At 47.1% G+C, this 18,705-nt stretch overlaps 1 protein-coding gene across 1 annotated transcript; it reads left to right on the top strand.

Annotated features, from left to right (window-relative positions):
* The first annotated feature begins 5,262 nt into the window (after positions 1-5,262).
* On the top strand, positions 5,263-16,323 carry LOC133229416 (uncharacterized). The gene is made up of 4 exons (XM_061385794.1): positions 5,263-5,455; positions 5,586-5,816; positions 6,428-7,292; positions 15,900-16,323. Exons 1-3 carry the CDS (start codon positions 5,263-5,265, stop codon positions 7,252-7,254), a joined length of 1,251 nt encoding a protein of 416 aa, XP_061241778.1. The 3' UTR covers positions 7,255-7,292; positions 15,900-16,323.
* Positions 16,324-18,705: the final 2,382 nt, after the last annotated feature.

Here is an 18,705-nt window from a genome sequence, read left to right on the forward strand (position 1 = left end):
CTCTTTCTCCCCTAGTATTCTTATTGGCAAGAAAATGGGGCCTACATCAAGGTAATTCATGAGCTTATACTTGCAAATGTTTTCAATCATGTTTTAACTAGTAGTAAATCTTTTGCTTGATTTATCTGAAAATTGCTTGTTTCTCTTTCTCCTGCCTCTGTCTTGTAAGATTCTATGAACCCCTTCTGATGATAACAGCAGCTAAGTAAAAAGAACAAATGAAATTAATATCATTTATTTAACTGAATGTCCAAAATGTTACTATATTTTATCCAAAACATTATTGAGCTATTTTATATTTTTAATACTAGCTTTTCAAAATCTGATGTATATTTTATACTTAAAGCACTAGTTTCAATTCAGACCAGTCTCAATTCAGACTGGTCATAGCTCAAGTGCTCAGTACACATATGGCTATTATACTGGACAACACAGATGTAAATAGGCATTCTCCTTTTCCTATTTCATCTATTTGTTTCTATTTCAACTTTAAATTTAGGTTCTGCATTAGGATTGGATCATAAAAGTCTACCTTAATGGAAATGTGCCCTTTGGATAATGTAATAAAACATAGCAGTTGTTTAGGACAGGAGAAAGACCATACCTTGAAAGAAAGTGAAAGTTGCTCAGTTGTGTCTGACTCTGTGACCCCATGGACTATACAGTCCATGGAATTCTCCAGGCCAGAATACTGGAGTGGGTAGCCTTTCCCTTCTCCAGGAGATCTTCCTAACCCAGGGAACATACCTCAGGAGTTATAAAATCTAGATTTCAGTTCTCACAACTAACTGGGGCTGTGGCCAGTGGCAACACTCAACTTCCCTCAGCCTCTTTCCTCATGTTGAAAGAGAGGTGATGGGGACTTCCCTGGCAGTCCAGTGGTTAAGACTTCATGCTCCCAATGCAGGGCGTGCAGGTTCAACCCTTGGTCGGGGAACTAAGATTCCACATGCCATGCGTGTGTGGCCAAAAAAAAAAAAAAAAGATGATGGTTTGTGATTACTGTTCTTTCCATTTCTAAAAATCTCTTTCTGCTTACTGCACACACCCTTTCCAGGGTTTCTGCAGCCGTTTCCTCTTTCCAGGCACAATTTTTGTGTGACAGGGCTTATCCCAAGCTGGAGTAATGTGATCCCTGTGCCCAGCTCTGTGCCTGGCATGCTGCTGGCACAAGAAATGCTTGTTGAGTGAAGGAAAATCCAGTTCTCTGAGGGACCCCTGGGCCTCTTGGTTTTTGCTAGAGTAACTATAGCAGCCTTAGCAATTAATTATACTCTTATTTCCTTTCTCATATTAGCCTAAAACCCTGACAATCTAAGCTTTCTGAAGGGTAATAGCCAGGATTAGAAACCATTTCCTGATCCTGTTAGCCAAGGAGATGGTGCTCAGCTATAGGCATGGCTGCCTGGAGACCCCCGCAAATGGTCTCCCTCTTATTACATGCTGTTCTGATGCTGAGGAGAGTTAATTAATGCCTCTAAATAAGAAAGCAATCAAATCTGTCTGCAGTCATATGAGTCAGAGCGGACCCAGATGGGGAGCCAGTCCTTGGCCTCCAAGTGCCCTGGGGGAAAGCAATAGCAGCTTTTGCTCCAGACGTCAAAGCCCTGCAAAATCCCAACCTAGAAGGGGAAGGAGTTGCTCAAAATGGCTTGGAGATCCAGCATAACGTGAAACAGTTTCTTAAAAGGCCAGCCCCCCTGCCTGGGTGTTGTGCACACTGAGCTCTAGGGAGAGGAGAAAAAGCACAAGCCTGTTTCTCTCTCCTCTCTTTAGACACCCAAACCTGCAGCAACTGCACAGGCAGTTCTCAGGCACAGGCCTCCTGTGTGTGTGTTGCAAGACCAGGGCAATTGGCATTGCCACCTGGAGGATATGTGGCTGGAAGCCTGTCAAGCCCCAAACCTGCCCACCTTCAGGACTCCTGTAGCCACATATGGAAGTGGAACATTGGTTGTGATGACATGAGGGCAGAAATGCGATGTTTTCCTGAGATTAGGTGAGGCTCAAAACAGTGAAAAAATTTATTTTTGTGTTAGAAAGTTTGATGTGAAAAATCTGAGAGTGGGAATGGGTGGAAGAAGCCTCTTAACAATATCCAAGTGTTCTCAGCACTGGAACAGGATGCTAGCCGATAAGGATAAGCCCTACTTCCTTAGCTCTATATGAACTCTGTTGAATAATAACAGCATCCTCATGGTTCTCTCTCTCTTCTTGCATGCTTGGCTTCCTGTGAAACAGTTCCATGCTGGAAAGAAAATCCTGCACCACTGGCCATGAGGGTCATATACCTTTCTCCTTCTTTGGTAATCAAGTTCAGGTTAGGAGCCCTTTGTCAGGATAAAATGTAATATGTATGTGACAATACGCTTGCACAGTTTTAAAGGACTCTGTGATTTATGTCTGAATCTTAGTTGGGCCCCAATTTAATTCCTGTAAAATTTGGTTAGAATATCTTAGAGGACACGACAATACTTCAATATTTCTTCTACAATAGCAGTAGGGAAAAAATTAGTGGTAAAAAGGAATCTCTGGAGTTTTAAGATATCCAGATTGGAACATAAATGTTGCTCCTTCTGATCTGTATAACCATGGGCAAACCCCTTTCCTCTCGAAGCTTCATTTGCTCATCTTGAAAGTGGGAATAACACCACCACCCACCTCATAGGACTCTGAGAATTAAATACATTCTTACATGTGAAGAGACTGACTCAGAAATGCTTCCTCTTATTATTAGCCTGCAATTCTTTAAATAGGGACTGCTGGCAGGTTCATTCAAAGTGATGCAGTAGATCATCTACAGCTATGTTTTCCCTTGTTCCATTCTGTGACCAGCTGTGGGGAAATCCTCACAGAGGCCTTGGTCCTCAGAGTTTGCTCCTACTCCATGCCCTAAAACTGCTTTTTCTCTAGGCTGGCTGAGGCCAGTGCTCCAGAACCTTGGACAGCTCCACTCCTTACGGACTGCTGAGCGCCCTGAGGGAGCATGAAGGACTTGGGGGATTTTCCCAGAAGGGCTGCATTAGTGTGGGGATTTAGGGATCCCAAGGGCCTCAGTCTCACTCCCAGAAAGTGTACCAGTGACTGCATGTTCAGATTCTTCAACACAACCAGCCCTCCTGGAAAATTCTGAGGAGCCTCTCCTCCTCAGAAACCCTATCCATAAGAGTTACCAAATCATCAGGGCCTTTCCTTCTCTCCTAGGAACTCCAAGGATTTTTTTTTTTTTCTTTTTTGAGCCCAAGAAGAACAAAAATACCACCCACATCTTCCTGTATCCGCTTCAGTACAAGGATTAAACCTTCTTGATTAACCTTGAGTGAAAGTAATAATGTATGAGCATGAAGAAAGGCTTTATAAGACAGAGACTCATGTATTAATTAAAAAAAAAAACATAATGTCATTGCCTGTATGTGATGTTAAGTGACAATCTCTAATCAGGATAAGCAGGTAGTTCAATTTATGAGATAATTTATCTTTTCACTCTCCAGTGTAGAACACAACACACATACGCAGTCACCTTCTGAACAGGCAAGGAAGAGATTAAGTCCTATTTTTACTTTATGATACTGAGTCATGTAGTTCAATGCAAATCACACGGATGCCAAAGTAAGAACAATACCAGGTATTTAAATACCTCTTTTACTTTAAGGAGCACTGAAGAGTTTGTGGCTGCCTGAAATCACATTAGAGCAACTCCAGGAGGGGAGACGTGTGTCAGCAGGTGGGCATTTAAGACTGAGCATATCCCATCCACCCCCCTATTCCCATCATTAGGCCTGGAGGAGCCAGTGTTTACTAGTTCTTTGCATTTAAAAATAGCACCCTGATACCTGGGTCTGATACTTTCTAGGCCATATTGTTGATGAGAAAAAGAAAGTATATGTTTGAAAAATACGCTTTTGATTAATAATGAGGAAGAGGGGAGGGTATAGAGGTAGAATAGGAATAAAAAAAAGAAAAGAATTGAAGAAAGAGAGGAAAAGACAGGAAATATGCTTAAACCTCCCTGAGCTTGATGAATGCTTTTCATGCATTTTTCTCTTAAACAGATTTAATGTCCACCCTCAGTTGGATGAAACCTTGAACAAAGGTCTTTAGGCTCTCTTTAAATATTTCTATATGGGGGAGGATAGTGGCTGTTCCATTGCTTGAAGGAACTGCAGACAAGAACTTCAACTCAGGACTCCAAAAGCAGACAAGTAGCCCCCAAATGGTTTTTACCTAGCAATGCCCACACCCACCTGAGCTTTCACAATGTGAGGGAGTGTTCGTTGCCAAATTTCAGCTTGGTTACACTTCTGCCCAGCAGAGGTCGCTGTGGACACTTGTGGAGACGCAGGGTAGGGCGGCTCTGTCTGGTAACTGTTCTTCCTGTGGTTCCATTGGCCACTCTCTACCCCTCATACGGGAAAGGAGTCTCTGGTGACAGCACCTTTGCTGTCAAAGTGCTGTATAACTGAGATCACTTGGTGGGAGTGGGCAGGTTTGGGAAGGCTATCCTCATCCTGTAAGATATCTACCCACAGTGATATCTCTGTCACGGTCGTGCCTTCACCGTAAGTGTTTGGTATTACTGACAGCCCACCTGTCAACTGACCAGCAACTCCGGTCTCATGGCCCTTGCAGATAGATAGAGGCCAAAGTGACGAAAATTGTCTTGCCACACAATCTTGCACCCGCCCCATAAAGGATTCTGCTGATGAGCTCCCCAAGCTCAACTTGTCAGCCCAGGATGGTGGGGAGCAGAGTTCTGGTCCTCAGGGCAGCCCATTAGAGCAGGATAAGGTTTCTGAGGGATGGGAAGGGGAGGGTGCTGGTGAGGATATCAGGGTCAGACTCAAAGCACCAGAAGGGCTGACAAGAGCTCCACATACTTGTGAGGCCCCACTTTCTGGGCCACACCACATGCACATGCTCTGAAGCTACCTCCACCTTGAGGGCATGCACTGGGACCCTAGGTCATTACGGCGGCCTGAGAGTTGATGGGATGACTACCCTGCCCCCACCCCCACCATCCAAGGCCAGCAGTAGTTGATTCTTTTCACACACAACCAGCTAGATGCACAAGCTCACCATGACACACACACGAACACTGGAGCACACATTGGCACCTCACCCAGGCATACACATTCACACTCACACTCGGATCCACACCATCACCCTTGCAAACACACTGTGACACATACACACACATTTGAATCCTGGAACCAAGTTGACCCAACACCGGCTGATGGAGTGGGGTTAGGGGGTCCAGTCAGGATGCCCCTACCGACCCCTGGCCCACTCATGCATCCTGAACCCCGGACCCTCCTCGCGAGGCGGAGCCCCTTAATTGTACACGTCCTCGTGGTCACAGGTCTTGAACGCTCCACAGAAGGGACCCTGGCTACCGTCGCACACACGGCATCCTGGGTGCCGGACCAGCGAGAGTGGTGGTGTGCATGGAAAAAGGGTGCGGGGTATAGTGCCTTGCCCGGAGCAGCCGCCTCCTCCCTAGGGATTTTCCATCCCGGCTCGCGCGGGCCCGTGGCAAGGAGCGAGCGCGCTTTGTCTCCCGCCTGCTTTCTCGCACGTTTCCGCAGAAGCTCCCCGCGCCGCGCCCGAAGCCACCCCCACCCCTTTCCTGGCCGCGCCCCTCGCCCAGCCAGTGGCGCAGGCCCGCCAGTGCGGCGACCGCGGCTTTGTCCTCTCGCGCGTGGATTCGGGGGCCGAGCGCGAAAGCCCCGCGCCCCGAGTGGCCGCCGCATGCCTGGGACACAGGTCTTGGCAGTCGGATCTGAGGCGCGCCCCTCGCCGAGCGGAACAGCCCGAGGGTCTGTGGGGACGGGGCGGGTGCGGGGGGCGGGGAAGCGTCTCCCTGGAGCTCTAAGGCGCTTGAGAGAAGACCAGCCCCGTCCCGCCCAGCACGTGCCCATCCAGGTTTGGCTACCCGCTGCGGTTCAGGAGCCCGAAGGCGGGGCGGGGCGCGGAGGGTCGTCTCAACTTAGGGCCCCTGGCCTGAATCCAGTTAGACAGCGACAAGGCGATAAAGCCCGGGAGGGGAGAGATCGGGAGGGGGTTCCTCAATCCCTCTTACTTTTCCCCACCACAAACCCCACCCCCAGGCCACTCCGACCTTAGACACGGGGCCCAGATCGCAGAGGACCCGGAGAATCCGCCAGTGCTTTGCTGTCCCAGCGACTCCTAACAGGGTGGGGAGGCGTCTCTCAGCTTTTTCACATCGCATTCCCCCCTACATCCCCATCCCCCCGCAATAATCTAGGTGGGTCCAACTGGGAGGGGGAAGAGTCCTCTGTCTCCATCTTCATCCTGTTCCCGCCCCCCTCCCCTTTCACAAAAACCCTAGGATTCAGGGGAGGGGTGGGTTCGAGGAAGGGTCTTTCTGACGTCCCCAAACAGCCCTTCCTCAGGAGGGTCTGAGCAGGTGGAGCATCGCAGTTTCATCCATCACATCCAGACCCTCTTTGTAACGCCAAGCAGCCGAGGTGTTGTGGGGAAGGGTCTTCCTGCCTCCGAATCTTTCGTCCCGGAACACTCCCTCCCATCCTCAATAATCCAAGCGGCCTCGACTTCAGGCACAGGCTGAGAGAGGCTCCCGTCTCTCAACGTCCTCTCAGGAGAGACGGTGGGGCAGGTCCCCAGTCCTCTCCTCGCCCCTCACGCTCAAGAACCTCCTTCACCATAAGACAAAAACTAACCAAAGCTGCTCCGATCCCAGGCACGGGGCCACAGGGAGACTCACAAGGACCCGGTCAGCAGCTCTCTGGGACAGATGGTCTTGGGGGCGGCGAGGACTGGTCCCATCAACTCCCAGGTCCCCTCACGCCTCGGTTCATTCCTTCCCCAATAAAACAAAAGCGAATCCAGCAGCACCGACCTCAGAGAGGCGGGAGGGCTATCGCCGCCCTGCAGCGCACCCAGTTCCTCTGGGCTCCTCACGGCTTCAGCTTCCAGGCGATGGCTCTCGCGGCGGCAGCGGCGGCGACGACTGCGACCGCGGCTCTCCGGTCCGGAGCCTCCCTCGGACTCAGCACCTGGAGCTGCGAACAGCTCCGCGCCTCATTCCGCTGTCCCCGCCTCCTCCGTGCCGCCGTAGCCAATGGTGGCCTGGGCTCCGCCCAGGAGGCCGCCCATTGGGGGGCGCCATCCCCACTCCCTTCGGCCCCGCCCGCGGGGTTCCTCTGTCTCTCGTACAAGACCGCATCCCCGAGGGACCACCGGAGTTTTCGCATAGCCTTCTGGAACTTGTAGTCCTTTAGGGACGCAGAGTGGGCTCATGCATCGGACAGGTAACGAGAGATAGACTGCATTTCCCAGGGTGCATTGACGAAACCGAGGCGCTGAGGAGGGCGGGAGGACTGTTTCTATAGCAAAGGCGGCCAGTTGGGAATGGCTGATGGAGAAATGGGGCAGGCCACGGGACCCTCGACGGATTGTGCGTGACTTTGGGCAGCCTCTTGGGAGGCCGTTTGCATTGTTTTTTCGCCTTGGTCCCCACACCAGGACTGTGGGCCTCAGTTTTCTTATATGGGAAAAAGGGCGTGGAGTCGTCTCTCCGCCCACACTCCACGGTGTGAGGGGAAACCGAGAGCGAACCTCCGTGCTTTGCCCAGCAATGGTGAGAGAGGACGGAGACTTTCGGCTTGAGAGTGGAAGGGGCGCATTCTGAACTCCATCCCTTTGTTTTTGGCCCTGTCTTGTCGTAGAGAGGCGCTTTACTTTTGGTCATTTTCCTTGTGCCATCAAGGCCTTCCCATCCTGGCTTCTGGCCTCCTTCACGCCCTTCCTCCCCGTACCGCAACGTCTTTCACGGCGTAGAGAGGGCGCTTCTCCTGCTTTTTTTAAAAAAAGCGTTCACCAGGCTTCCCATTGCCTCTGGAATTAAACCACATTCCTCAGTATCAATCTAAAGGCCCCTCGAGATCTAGACTCCACTTTCTTGCCACACTCTAAACTTCTCTGGAAGCCGGGACGCCTTAAGCACCCGTTCTCTCCCGTGCGTCCCTCCACCTTGCGCTCAGCTAACTCACGCTCTTCAAGCCCCAGCCTAGACGCTGCCTCCTTAGTGAAGCCTTCCCAGATGCCCGGCTACTTATGAGATACCTCACCTTGTGTTTGAGCTGCACTCTCTACTTCCCTCATTCTACTTGTTTGAATACCTGTCTTCCACAGAAAAGATCCACAGAGCAGGAACCATGCCTTTTATTCACACTTAGAGTCCAGTGCCTATAGTGTCTGGCACATAGTAGGTACTCGGTAGATACTTGTAGAGTTGAAACTGAATATAGTGTAATTGAATTTGCCTTCCACCTCCATGATTTTAATCTCTTAAGGTTAGACATTTCCCATTGCTGAAAGTGTTCAACTAGAGAGATGCCACCCTTTTGAAGAAAAGTTTATGTTATTCACAAAATGGATTGAATTTTTGCCTGAGTGCTTAGAGGGCCTTGACGTTTTCAGTCCTGTGACGCAGGGAGTGATAGATTTATGCTTATTATTCCTTAGAAGTCCTGTGAATTCTCCCCTAAATGTCATCAGTTCTTCGTGTTCCTCTATTTCTAGCTGTTGGCCCTTCTTCTTTCTGTGCCTAAACATTCTGCCTCCTACTCCCTTTCTGGGAAAGAGCTCCTGCTCCTGTCAGTAATGAAGTAAAGACAGTCTGAGATCCCTGCCCTTCTTTCAGCCCTCTTCTCAGCATCATAGAGCCCTGGTGTGCTATCCCACCTTGCTAGGTAACATCTTTTCTGATTTTTTTCTGATGGGAAAAAATTGGCCAGATGGTCCAATTAATCCCACACGTGCTTCACACGTCACTATGTCCAGGCGTTTTGGATATATTTTAGTTAAAGCATTCTTGGAAAAATGCTTTAATAAAAAGGAATAGTTAATTTTTGGCCAGAGAAGTAACAAGGAGGTTTATCTGAATCTGATTCTGATTCAAACCAAAAGGACAGAGCCCGAGAAAGCAACCCTGAAGTCCTTGTGTTGATGACATGCAGAGAGGGAAGGCTAGAATGGGAGAAGGAGTCAAATAGATTGCAGTTAGAGAAGAACTAACAGGATTTCTATGGGGCATGACAGAGAGGCTTTGATTCTGGTTAAACCACGAGGAAAGGCCTTTGGAGCTAAATGGACAGTTGAGTGTCTTATTACTGAGGATGAGGAAAGTGTAGGAGGCAGGGGGAAATGGGATTTGTGCTGACACAGAGTGCCTAGTTCTGTGGATGCAGTGAGAGCAGAGGTTGTTGGAAAAGCGGGAAGCGGGGAGGACTACACCACAGGGTGGGCATCAGCCCAGCAGAAGCAGAGTATCAGCAGGAGGCTGCCCAAGAAGACCTCCTGGAGCAACAGTTGAAACTCGAGAGGTCAGCTTAGCCTTTCAGGAGTAGTGCTAGTTTTCAGGAAATTGTTATCTGCAGGGTAAAAGTCAGGGTTCCATGATTCTCCCAAAAAGCAGGGACTAAAATAGCATCCACTCACCCAAGCTGAGTCGGGAAATCCAGATTCTAATTCTGACTTTGCCTCTGACTAGGTGTATATGACCCTAGGCTAGACCTGTTTCTTCAGTTGTAAAATGCTGTTTATTGGTGGTAGGGAGCAGCTAATAAGGTGGAGGTGGGGAATTCAAACCCATTTACTAGCTGTGTGACCTTGTAAAACCACCTTCTCAGATCTACAGTTTGCTTATTTGACAGTGTTGAAAGGGAGAAATGAAATGCCTTATGTAAAACACTTCATAAATATTAAGCACTGAATGAATGTTTGTCTCTTTCCACAATCTTCATCTTGAATTAATTAGAAGTTGGTTTGACTATGGATAAATAGACAGGAGGTAATGTTCTGGGTAATCTGAGTTCAAATCCCCATTCCCTCTCTTATGATTATATGATTTTGCTCAGACATGCGCTCCACATATTTGTTTTGTTTTTTGTTTGCTGCACTGTGTATTATTTGCAGCATGCAGGATCTTTAGTTGTGGTCTGCAAACTCTTAGTTGCAGCATGTGGGTTCCAGTTCCCTCACCAGCGATCAAACCCAGGCCCCCTGCATTGGGAGCATAGAGTCCTAGCCACTGGGCCACCAGGGAACTCCCCTGTTTTGTCTTTTTTAAGGATGGAGGGGTGGTTTCAGAGCAGAGAATTGTAGGAAAAATTCTAGATGGTTATAAACTGGAGTTGCAAAGGATTCCAGGGGAACCCTGAGCTAGCCTCTTACCTTGTTAGAGAGACAAAAGGTCTTGGTGAAGTTCCATATGTCTTCTAATTCAATAATGAGGGGATTAACTAGGCTGCTGAATCTCAGACATGGAGCTGGAGTAATTAATTGGGGTGGGCTTCCGAAGAGCCTAGTATATCAGAAATATAACTTTATTTTAACGATAATGAAGATTTTTAAGAAGATGTACATTTTGAAAAGGTCTAGGGCCTGTGTGGGGGCTTCCCTGTTGGCTCAGACAGTAAAGAATCTGCCTGCAATGCAGGAGACCTGGGTTCAATCCCCTGGATTGGAAAGATTCCCTGGAGAAGAGAATGGCTACCCACTCCAGTATTCTTGCCTGGAGAATTCCATGGACAGAGGAGCCTGGTAGGCTATAGTCCATGGGGTCGCAAAGAGTCTGACAGGACTAAGTGACTAATACTTGCACTTTCAGGGCCTGTGTGGAGAATGACCAGGAGAGAATGAGGCTTAGATGTAGGTTGGAAGCTGCTGCGGTTATCAAGCACAGAGTCCATGAAGATGAAAAAGGGTGTATCTGAGCTGTATTAAGGAAGTAAATATTCAAGGAATTCCCTGGATGTCCAGTGGTTAGGACTCACTGCTTTCACTGCCAGGGACCTGGGTTTGATCCCTGCTCGGGGACCTAAGATTCCACAAGTTGCATAACATGGCCAAAAAAAAAAAAAGAAAGAAATATTAAGAGGACTTTGTGTGTGATAAGCTGAGGGTGAGGAGGAGAGTGGTGAGTCAAGGATGATGTTCAGGTATCTGTGTTGGATAACTAGGTGAATGGATGGTGGTGCTTTCCTGTGAGGTATGGAATAGTAAAAGAGCAGGCTTAGGCAGGAAGAGGAGGAGATAAGTCTGAGGTGCGTGGGACATCAGGTGAGATGTCCATTGGGTGATTTGGAGCTTATCTTGGGAGAATGCCTTAATATATGGGAGTAATGAATTCAGGCCAAAGAAGAAGTGATCATGGATACTATTACTCTGAACCTAATTCAAACCAAAAAGACAGAGCCTGAGAGCCTGTCATCCTTGAGAGATGTGATCTGGAGAAAGTACCATAAGTTATCAGGCTCTTAACATATACATCATAACTGAAGCTATGGAAATGAATGTAACTCTTCTGTTGCTGCTGCTGCTGCTGCTAAGTCACTTCAGTCATGTCCGACTCTGTGCGACCCCATAGATGGCAGCCCACCAGGCTCCACCATCCCTGGGATTTTCCAGGCAAAAACATTGGAGTGGGTTGCCCTTTCCTTCTCCAATACATAAAAGTGAAAAGTGAAAGTGAAGTCGCTTAGTCCTGTCCGACTCCTAGCGACCTCATTGACTGCAGCCTACCAGGCTCATCCGTCCATGGGATTTGCCAGGCAAGAGTACTGGAGTGGGTTGCCATTGCCTTCTCCGAACTCTTCTGTAGAGAGGGTGAAAGAGAAAACAAAAATCTCTTGAGATATGCCAACATTTAAGGGACAAGTAGAGGAAGAAGGGCCCAGAAGGAAAGGTTAGAACAGATAAATAGGAGGAAAACCAAAGAATAGTGTGCACAGAAGCCACATGGAGGATTTGAGTTGACATGCTGTAGAACAGTCTAGTAAGCCAAAGTCTGAACAAATGAACACCAAATTTAGCAACAAAGAGGTCACTGGCAATCCTAGAGAGAGCAGGTTCAATGGAGCAGCAGGGTGGAAGTCTGAGTGTGTGGGAGGTAGATGTAGATAACTCTTGTTAGCAGTTTTGAAGGGGAGGAGAGAGAAAACCAGAAAGGAAATAGCGTTGGGAGACAGTTTTAAATTGGGAGAGATTAGGACCTTTAAAAATATTCGTAGGGAAAAGCCTGTATATGAATAGTTGAGGATACAGGAAAGAGAAGGATTAAAGAATGAAGTGAGGTCAGCAAGAGGATGGAGGTGGGGCAGTGAGGTTCAGAGTGAGCCTCAGGCAGGAGAAGAGAAGGAGGAGTTGGAGATGCAGGTAGATCAAAGGTTGGTTGGTAGGTAGTCAGGAGGTGGGTTCAGGAAATGGAGGGAATTCACGCCTGATGGCTATTACTTCTCTTGGGATGGGAGGCAAGAATACCTGCTCAGTGTGAGGAAGTGAGATGGGGTGGGAAGCTTGAAGAAAGAAGAAAATACTCAAGATGGCTGCTGTGGAGAAGAGGAGGGAAAGCTAAGAGCAGCCCACAGAGACTGCGGGCTAGTGGTGAGGGACTGATGAGGCCGGAGGCCATGGATTTGTGGGAGCACTAATCTGTGAGGCATGGGCTTTCTTCAGCATCCCATCAGCCCTGAGATAGGGAGAAAGCTACTGGTGAGGCTGATCCAGGGCTGGGCTTTCAGAACAAGGGAGACAATTCTTCCAGGAAGCTGGAGATGCTGACAAGAGAGGTAGAAGAGGTAGTACACCAAGAAAAAGGAATGAGGGGAAGCCAGAATGGGGTGGAAAGATGGGAGGGGTGGGGTTCTCAGTGGGGAAGAGCAGAGAGGTCAGACATGCTGGTCAGAGGTAGAGGAGCTATGGGCAGAGGCAGGGGCGGGGTGGCTGGAGTGGACAGAGGAGGTCATGGGTTTGAGAAGCACATTTGTTGGATGGGTCATTAGGAAATCTTCCAGGAATATGACTGCTCTGAAGGAGAGAAGAAGTCTTGTAGCCCCATGCCAAACTCTATGTTGTGTGAGAAGGTAACAGATGAGGGCAAGGAGAAGGGATAGGGTGCAGAGCCCTCTGACATAATTATCACAGTAATCAAGATGTTGAAGAGCTAAGAAGGAGCCCTTTTACCCAGAGCATGAGGGGTAAGTAGGAAGAGAAGGAATAAACTCTCTCATATGTTTTCACAGAAGTATCATCTCAACATCATCTACACATGATCAGTTTTATATATACCTAAAAGGCAGAATATCTAGGAATAAATTTAACCAAACCAAACAACAATTCCAGATTTCATGATGAAATCATATCAACCAAGTTCAATGCTAGTGATTCCTGCATTTATATTTTGGTATAGTTTGTAGTTTTAAGTACATGCATATCAACTAGAAAATGTGTTTAAGAATTTTGCAAATTTCATTTCTTAGCAACGATTTGTTTTCTCAGTTTAAAACATAAATTAGAGAACTTGTGTTGATTTTTTTTCAAATGTAGAGTTTAGAGCTTAATTCATGCCTTTGAAATGCCATGAATTTGAAATGTAGCCGTTTTCCTTTCTGCATCCTTGAAAAGGATTTTATTAGTCTTTCAGATCATCTTGCCAGCACATACAGACTTCCCACAAGGGTCTCCTGTCAGTAATGATGGGTTGTGAGTGATGCTGTAGAAGTTGTGCATGAGATATTTAAGAGGAGTCAAATAAGCAGCCAACTTTAGGATTTCCCATGTAGCAGCTTGGTTTACAATTAAGGGACTTGGTATAGAATATGAAATGTACATCTAAATGTTAATTTAAAAAATTACCTCCATAATTTCTGAAGAAAAAAGGGACAAAATCAGTTAAATAATTTGAATAATCTCTCTCTCTTTTTTTCTTCTTAAAGAAAAAAACAGTGTTATTTAAAAATACTTTCGTGTGTGGGGAATTCCCTGGCAGTCTCAGGTTAGGAATCAGCTCTTTCACTGTTCGAGGGCCTGGGTTCAAACCTTGATCCAGGAACTAAGATCCTGTGCTGTGAGGCCAAAAAAAAAAAAAAGACTTTTGTATGGTTGATATATCTTTATAATCTTGAAATAGACATGCTATTCCAGCCCTCTGAAGCAGGGGGGCTCAGAAAATATTTTGTGAATCAACTCAGGAATGTTATGATAATCTGTCCATTGTTTGAAATTCTTCCTTTCATCTTAAACTTTCATAAAATATTCTTATAAAAGGATAAAAAAGAAGTGATTCCTTCTTAAACATAAGTCACATCTCTATATAAATGCCTCTAGTGGCCTCTTTGTCTCTGAGTGCAAGCCCTACAAGTCTTGATGATGGCTTAACGGCCTCATCTATGCTGACTCCTATAGCTTCTCACCTCATCCCCTAGGTTTCCTCTGCTTCAGCTCTTTGACTTCCATGCTGTTCCTTGATTGCATCAAGCACAGTCTGGCCTCAGGGCCTTTGCACTTGTTGTTCCCACTGCTTGAAAGATCTTCCCTAAATATCCTCATGGACATCACATATAGAATGGCAGCCTTTCCTCTCCTGGAACTCTCTATCCCTCTTTCCTGCTTTTCTTTCTTTCTTTCTTTTTTTATCTGATAGCACTTACTACCTACCACCTGACATATATTCATTTACTTATTTGTTTATTATCTGTCTCTTCCCCACTCTCACTCCATTAACCCACCAGAATTAACTCTCCTTTAGGGTAGAGACTGTGTCTTATTTTGTTTACTGCTCTACTCACAGCATGTAGCATAGTACCTGATACATAACAGGTACTCAGAAAAACATGGTGAATGAATAACACATCATCCCTAGTATATGACCCTAACATCTATTTTTATTTTTCCCTGGTAGCACAGTTGGTAAAGAATCTGCCTGCAATGCAGGAGACCTGGGTTTGATCCCTGGGTTGGGAAGATTCCCTGGAGAAGGAAATGGCAAACTATTCCAGTGTCCTTGTCTGGAAAATCCCATGGACAGAGGAGCCTGATGGGCTGCAGTCCATAGGGTCACAAAGAGTCGGGCACGACTAAGCTACTAACACTTTCACTTTCACACAGTCCACATGTAGGACACACGTATATAATCTTTCATATTCTGGAAATTATAAATTAGATATAATTTTGAGTTCTGCTTGTTTTTTTTTCCAACATATAATGAGCATTTTCCCTTGCTAAGATTGAATTCTTTTGTTCAGTTGTTCATTCACTCATTCAACAAATACCAAATGAGGCATTTCTATGATCCAGACAGTGCTGGGGCTACAGCAGTAAATAGGATGCAGGACTTGCCCTTGAGGAATAGGGATTCTTTATAAATACCATCTACAATGATTGCCTAATATGCCATCTAACACCGTACTATACTTAATCTCTCTCTTCTGTTTAAGACTGCTTGTTTGTTATTAATAATGATGTAATGAGTACCTCTAAGTATAGAGTAATTCCCCTTTACAAATTATTCTTTAAGGTAGATTCCCAAGTGAACAATTATTGGGGTCAAGGATTAAATATGTTTTTGGTTTTTTGATACCACCTGCCTCATTGATTTCAAAAAGGATTGGTACCCATTTTACCCAGTTGCCAGCATGAGTGTTCCAGCTTTATCACAACCTCTCCAGTACTGAACGTTACTTTTCAGTTTGGGCTAATGTAACACATAAAATGACCTTTGCTTTTATTTTTGCATGTAATTGATGTCTAGGAAGAGCGCACACTTCTGTTTTTCTTTGTCATTGTTTAGTTCTGTGGGTCCCTAGGAGGCTCTTGGAGGGTCACTGTCCTACCTTGTAGATTATGCCCAATGTTTAGAGCACATTGTTGACTTATAGCCTCTTAGAGTGGGAAGGGACTGTAGTTATCATCTAGTTCAATTAAAATTTCTGATAGATGGCTTTCTGTACCAGAGTTTGTATTCTCCTGGCAGTGGGGTATACACAGGAAGGTGTTCTTTGTACATGAAGGTATACACACATAAGGTATTCTCCACCTAACAAAGAAGCCTGTCTTGTTTTCGCCCTGTTCTACAGGTGTTGATGTGGCATGAGGTCCCTGTAGCTCCCGTGTGGCCCCATTTCTGCCCTCTGAAGCAGCAGAGCCCACGCACCAGTTGTTACAGAACCTCCCTACCTTGGCTGCCCATCTCTGCAAAAATGTGGTCAGACCGGAATGGTCAACCCCAGGTAAGTCTGGCAGGCCCAGAGGCCAAGACCTTGTCGCACTCACAAGTCTGCAGTGGCCATGTCAGCAGCCTCTTTAGCTGGTACACATGAAGCTCAAGGTCTGCTGAGATTCTAAGACTGTCTTTACGTGACCTGAAGGCAAACCTAGTTCCTGTTATTCCATACTTCTGCAGCTAATCTTTTTAAACCTGACCGAAAACAAGACTTTGCTTTTCTCCTTGTTTTGTTTCAATGTGTAGAGAAGCTGCTGGTCAGCTTCTGCTGTCTAAAATGGGGATAATAAAAATCTCTCTGACAACTTCAAGTGTTGGTGGGATGATGGAATGAGATGCGAGGCTGGATATTTGTCATTCATTTTGGTTGCTCGGCAGCTGAGCCTCCCTCCTGTGCTTGAGGAATTCCACGCCTCATGAGGTAGAGCCATTTTCCTTTTCAACTAAGACCTAGACACTGGGCTTAGGCTCGGGCTTCTCCAGTCAGACAAGCCCTACCCGCAACCTGTGCCACCCCTCACCAGTTTTGAGTTAGAAGCCAGTGACAGCAAAGGAGCAGGGTCTGCTTCACAACCCTTGTGGGGACTTGATGGGTACAATCTCAGTTTCCAGTGAGAACAGTGTTATGAGCATCATCCAGCATAAGGGTGTCTGTGGTGCAGGTGGCAGGGCCTGTATGCTAGACTCTAGTCATGGTGGTATCTCCTTAGACCACTGCTGAGTTGGGGTTTGGGGCATTGAGTCTCAAGTCTTCTGGAGATTTTGTGAGCTAGGCATGGGATAGCTTCCGTGGTAGCTCAGCTGGTAAAGAATCTGCCTGCAATGAAGGAGACCCTGCTTCGAGTCCTGGGTCAGGAAGATTCCCTGGAGAAGGGATAGGCTACCCATTCCAGTATTCTTGGACTTCCCTGGTAGCTCAGATGGTAAAGAATCTGCCTGCAATACAGGAGACCTGGGTTCAATCCCTGGGTTGGGAAGATCCTCTGGAGAGCATGGCAACCCACTCTAGTATTCTTGCCTGGAGAATCCCCATGGAGAGAGGAGCCTGGTGGGCTATAGTCCATGGGGTCACAAAGAGTTGGATATGACTGAGCGACTAAGCACAACACACAGCACATACACGGGATATGAAAAGTGCATTGAAAAATGCCAAGCACCACACACATATAATATATTATTGTTTGGGATTTTGATACTTAAGTAGTGTGTACTCAGAGCAAGTAGGCCTGAGCTCTGTACCTGCTGAGAGTTCAGACAGGTCTAGGCATGCCTGGAAAGCTGGTGAGAGGGTGTGATGGCAGGAACTTGTGGGTTAGAACTGGCTCAACAGTTAAAAACTGACCACTGACCCCAAGGCCGTTGGAATGGAGATGGCAGTTGTCAGAGGGCCTGCTGGGCACACACAGGCGGACCAGCTACTTGCCCTCTTCTACCCTTGGACCATTACCAACAGCCAGGACCGGAGGCGGGGCTAAGCAGGTCACCTGTGGCTGTGCAGCTGCCCCTGGGCATCCTCACTGGGGCAGAAGAGGAGACCTGTCTGAGTATGGCCCCCACCACAGGAAACACAGGAGGGATTATGAGTAGGTTGGGATTCTACCCTGCGCTGCCTCAGGCTGCCCTTCGTCCAACTGAGCTGTGGCTTGGGGCTCTCCAGCCCTGCCTGGCTGTGCCTCCAGAGTCCTGCCTCACAGGCTGCCATCTGAATCCATCAGCCCTGGATGACCCAGAGTGGGGCTGAGGCTGGCACTGCTGCCGTGCCATGAATGGGCCCTTGGGAGTTTTGTGACATTGAGTACAGCCTCTCTGGGGACTTTCTATTCTGAACCCCAGATCATGCCCAAATCAGCCCGGAACGTGTATCGGGGGTGGTACTTCTGCCTTAGGGCACTCCCTGAGTGCTGAACACTGGTACTGGCCTGATCCTGGCCTTTGCCTAGTACCCTGGTGCACCTCCAGGGAGGACAAAGATCACGGTGTGTCCAAATCAGCCAGAGGTCATGGGCTGGGCCTGGACCATAGCGTATCAGAAATGCGTTCACATGGTTCAGAGTGATCTTCACAGATGACTGTAGGTTCTATCCCTGCTCTAGCTAGTGATCTTTGTGATGTTAATACTGCAATTGTAGATTTTAATCCTCTTGCCAAATATGATTGTATATAATATTATTTTGATATCAAATAAGATAAAATCCACTATGAAGCCAGCATAGAATGTAAGTTCTCAAACATCATTTGATCTAAGTAGAGTTTTTCAGTGTCTAAGTTACTTTGTATCAGGCAGTACCCTGGAACTTTACGTGCTTCTCTTATTAAATCTTTACCACAATTCCACGAACTAAGCACCACTGCAATTCCCGTTTTACAGACAAGGAGACTGAGACCCATCGAGGTTATGGGAGTAGCTGAGAGTCACACAGTCAGTAAGTGGCAGAGCTGAGCTGGTCATTCATCAGCAGAGCCTGGGAATTGTCTTTTCTTCAGCGCATTCCACTGTGGGGCAGCTCTGGCTGTTGAAATATTTTCACTTACCTGGAGCTAAAATCTTCTCCCTACGTCAGTCTTATTCCTGTTTCAGCTTATCCCTGTAGCCCGCTGTGGCAGCTCCTGGTCTCCCAGGGTTCTGGCTCAGTTCTCGATTCCATTCATGGCTGGGGTGC

Source organism: Bos javanicus, chromosome 18 (genome assembly GCF_032452875.1).
Source record: "Bos javanicus breed banteng chromosome 18, ARS-OSU_banteng_1.0, whole genome shotgun sequence".
In the NCBI taxonomy this organism is placed as follows: domain Eukaryota; kingdom Metazoa; phylum Chordata; class Mammalia; order Artiodactyla; family Bovidae; genus Bos; species Bos javanicus.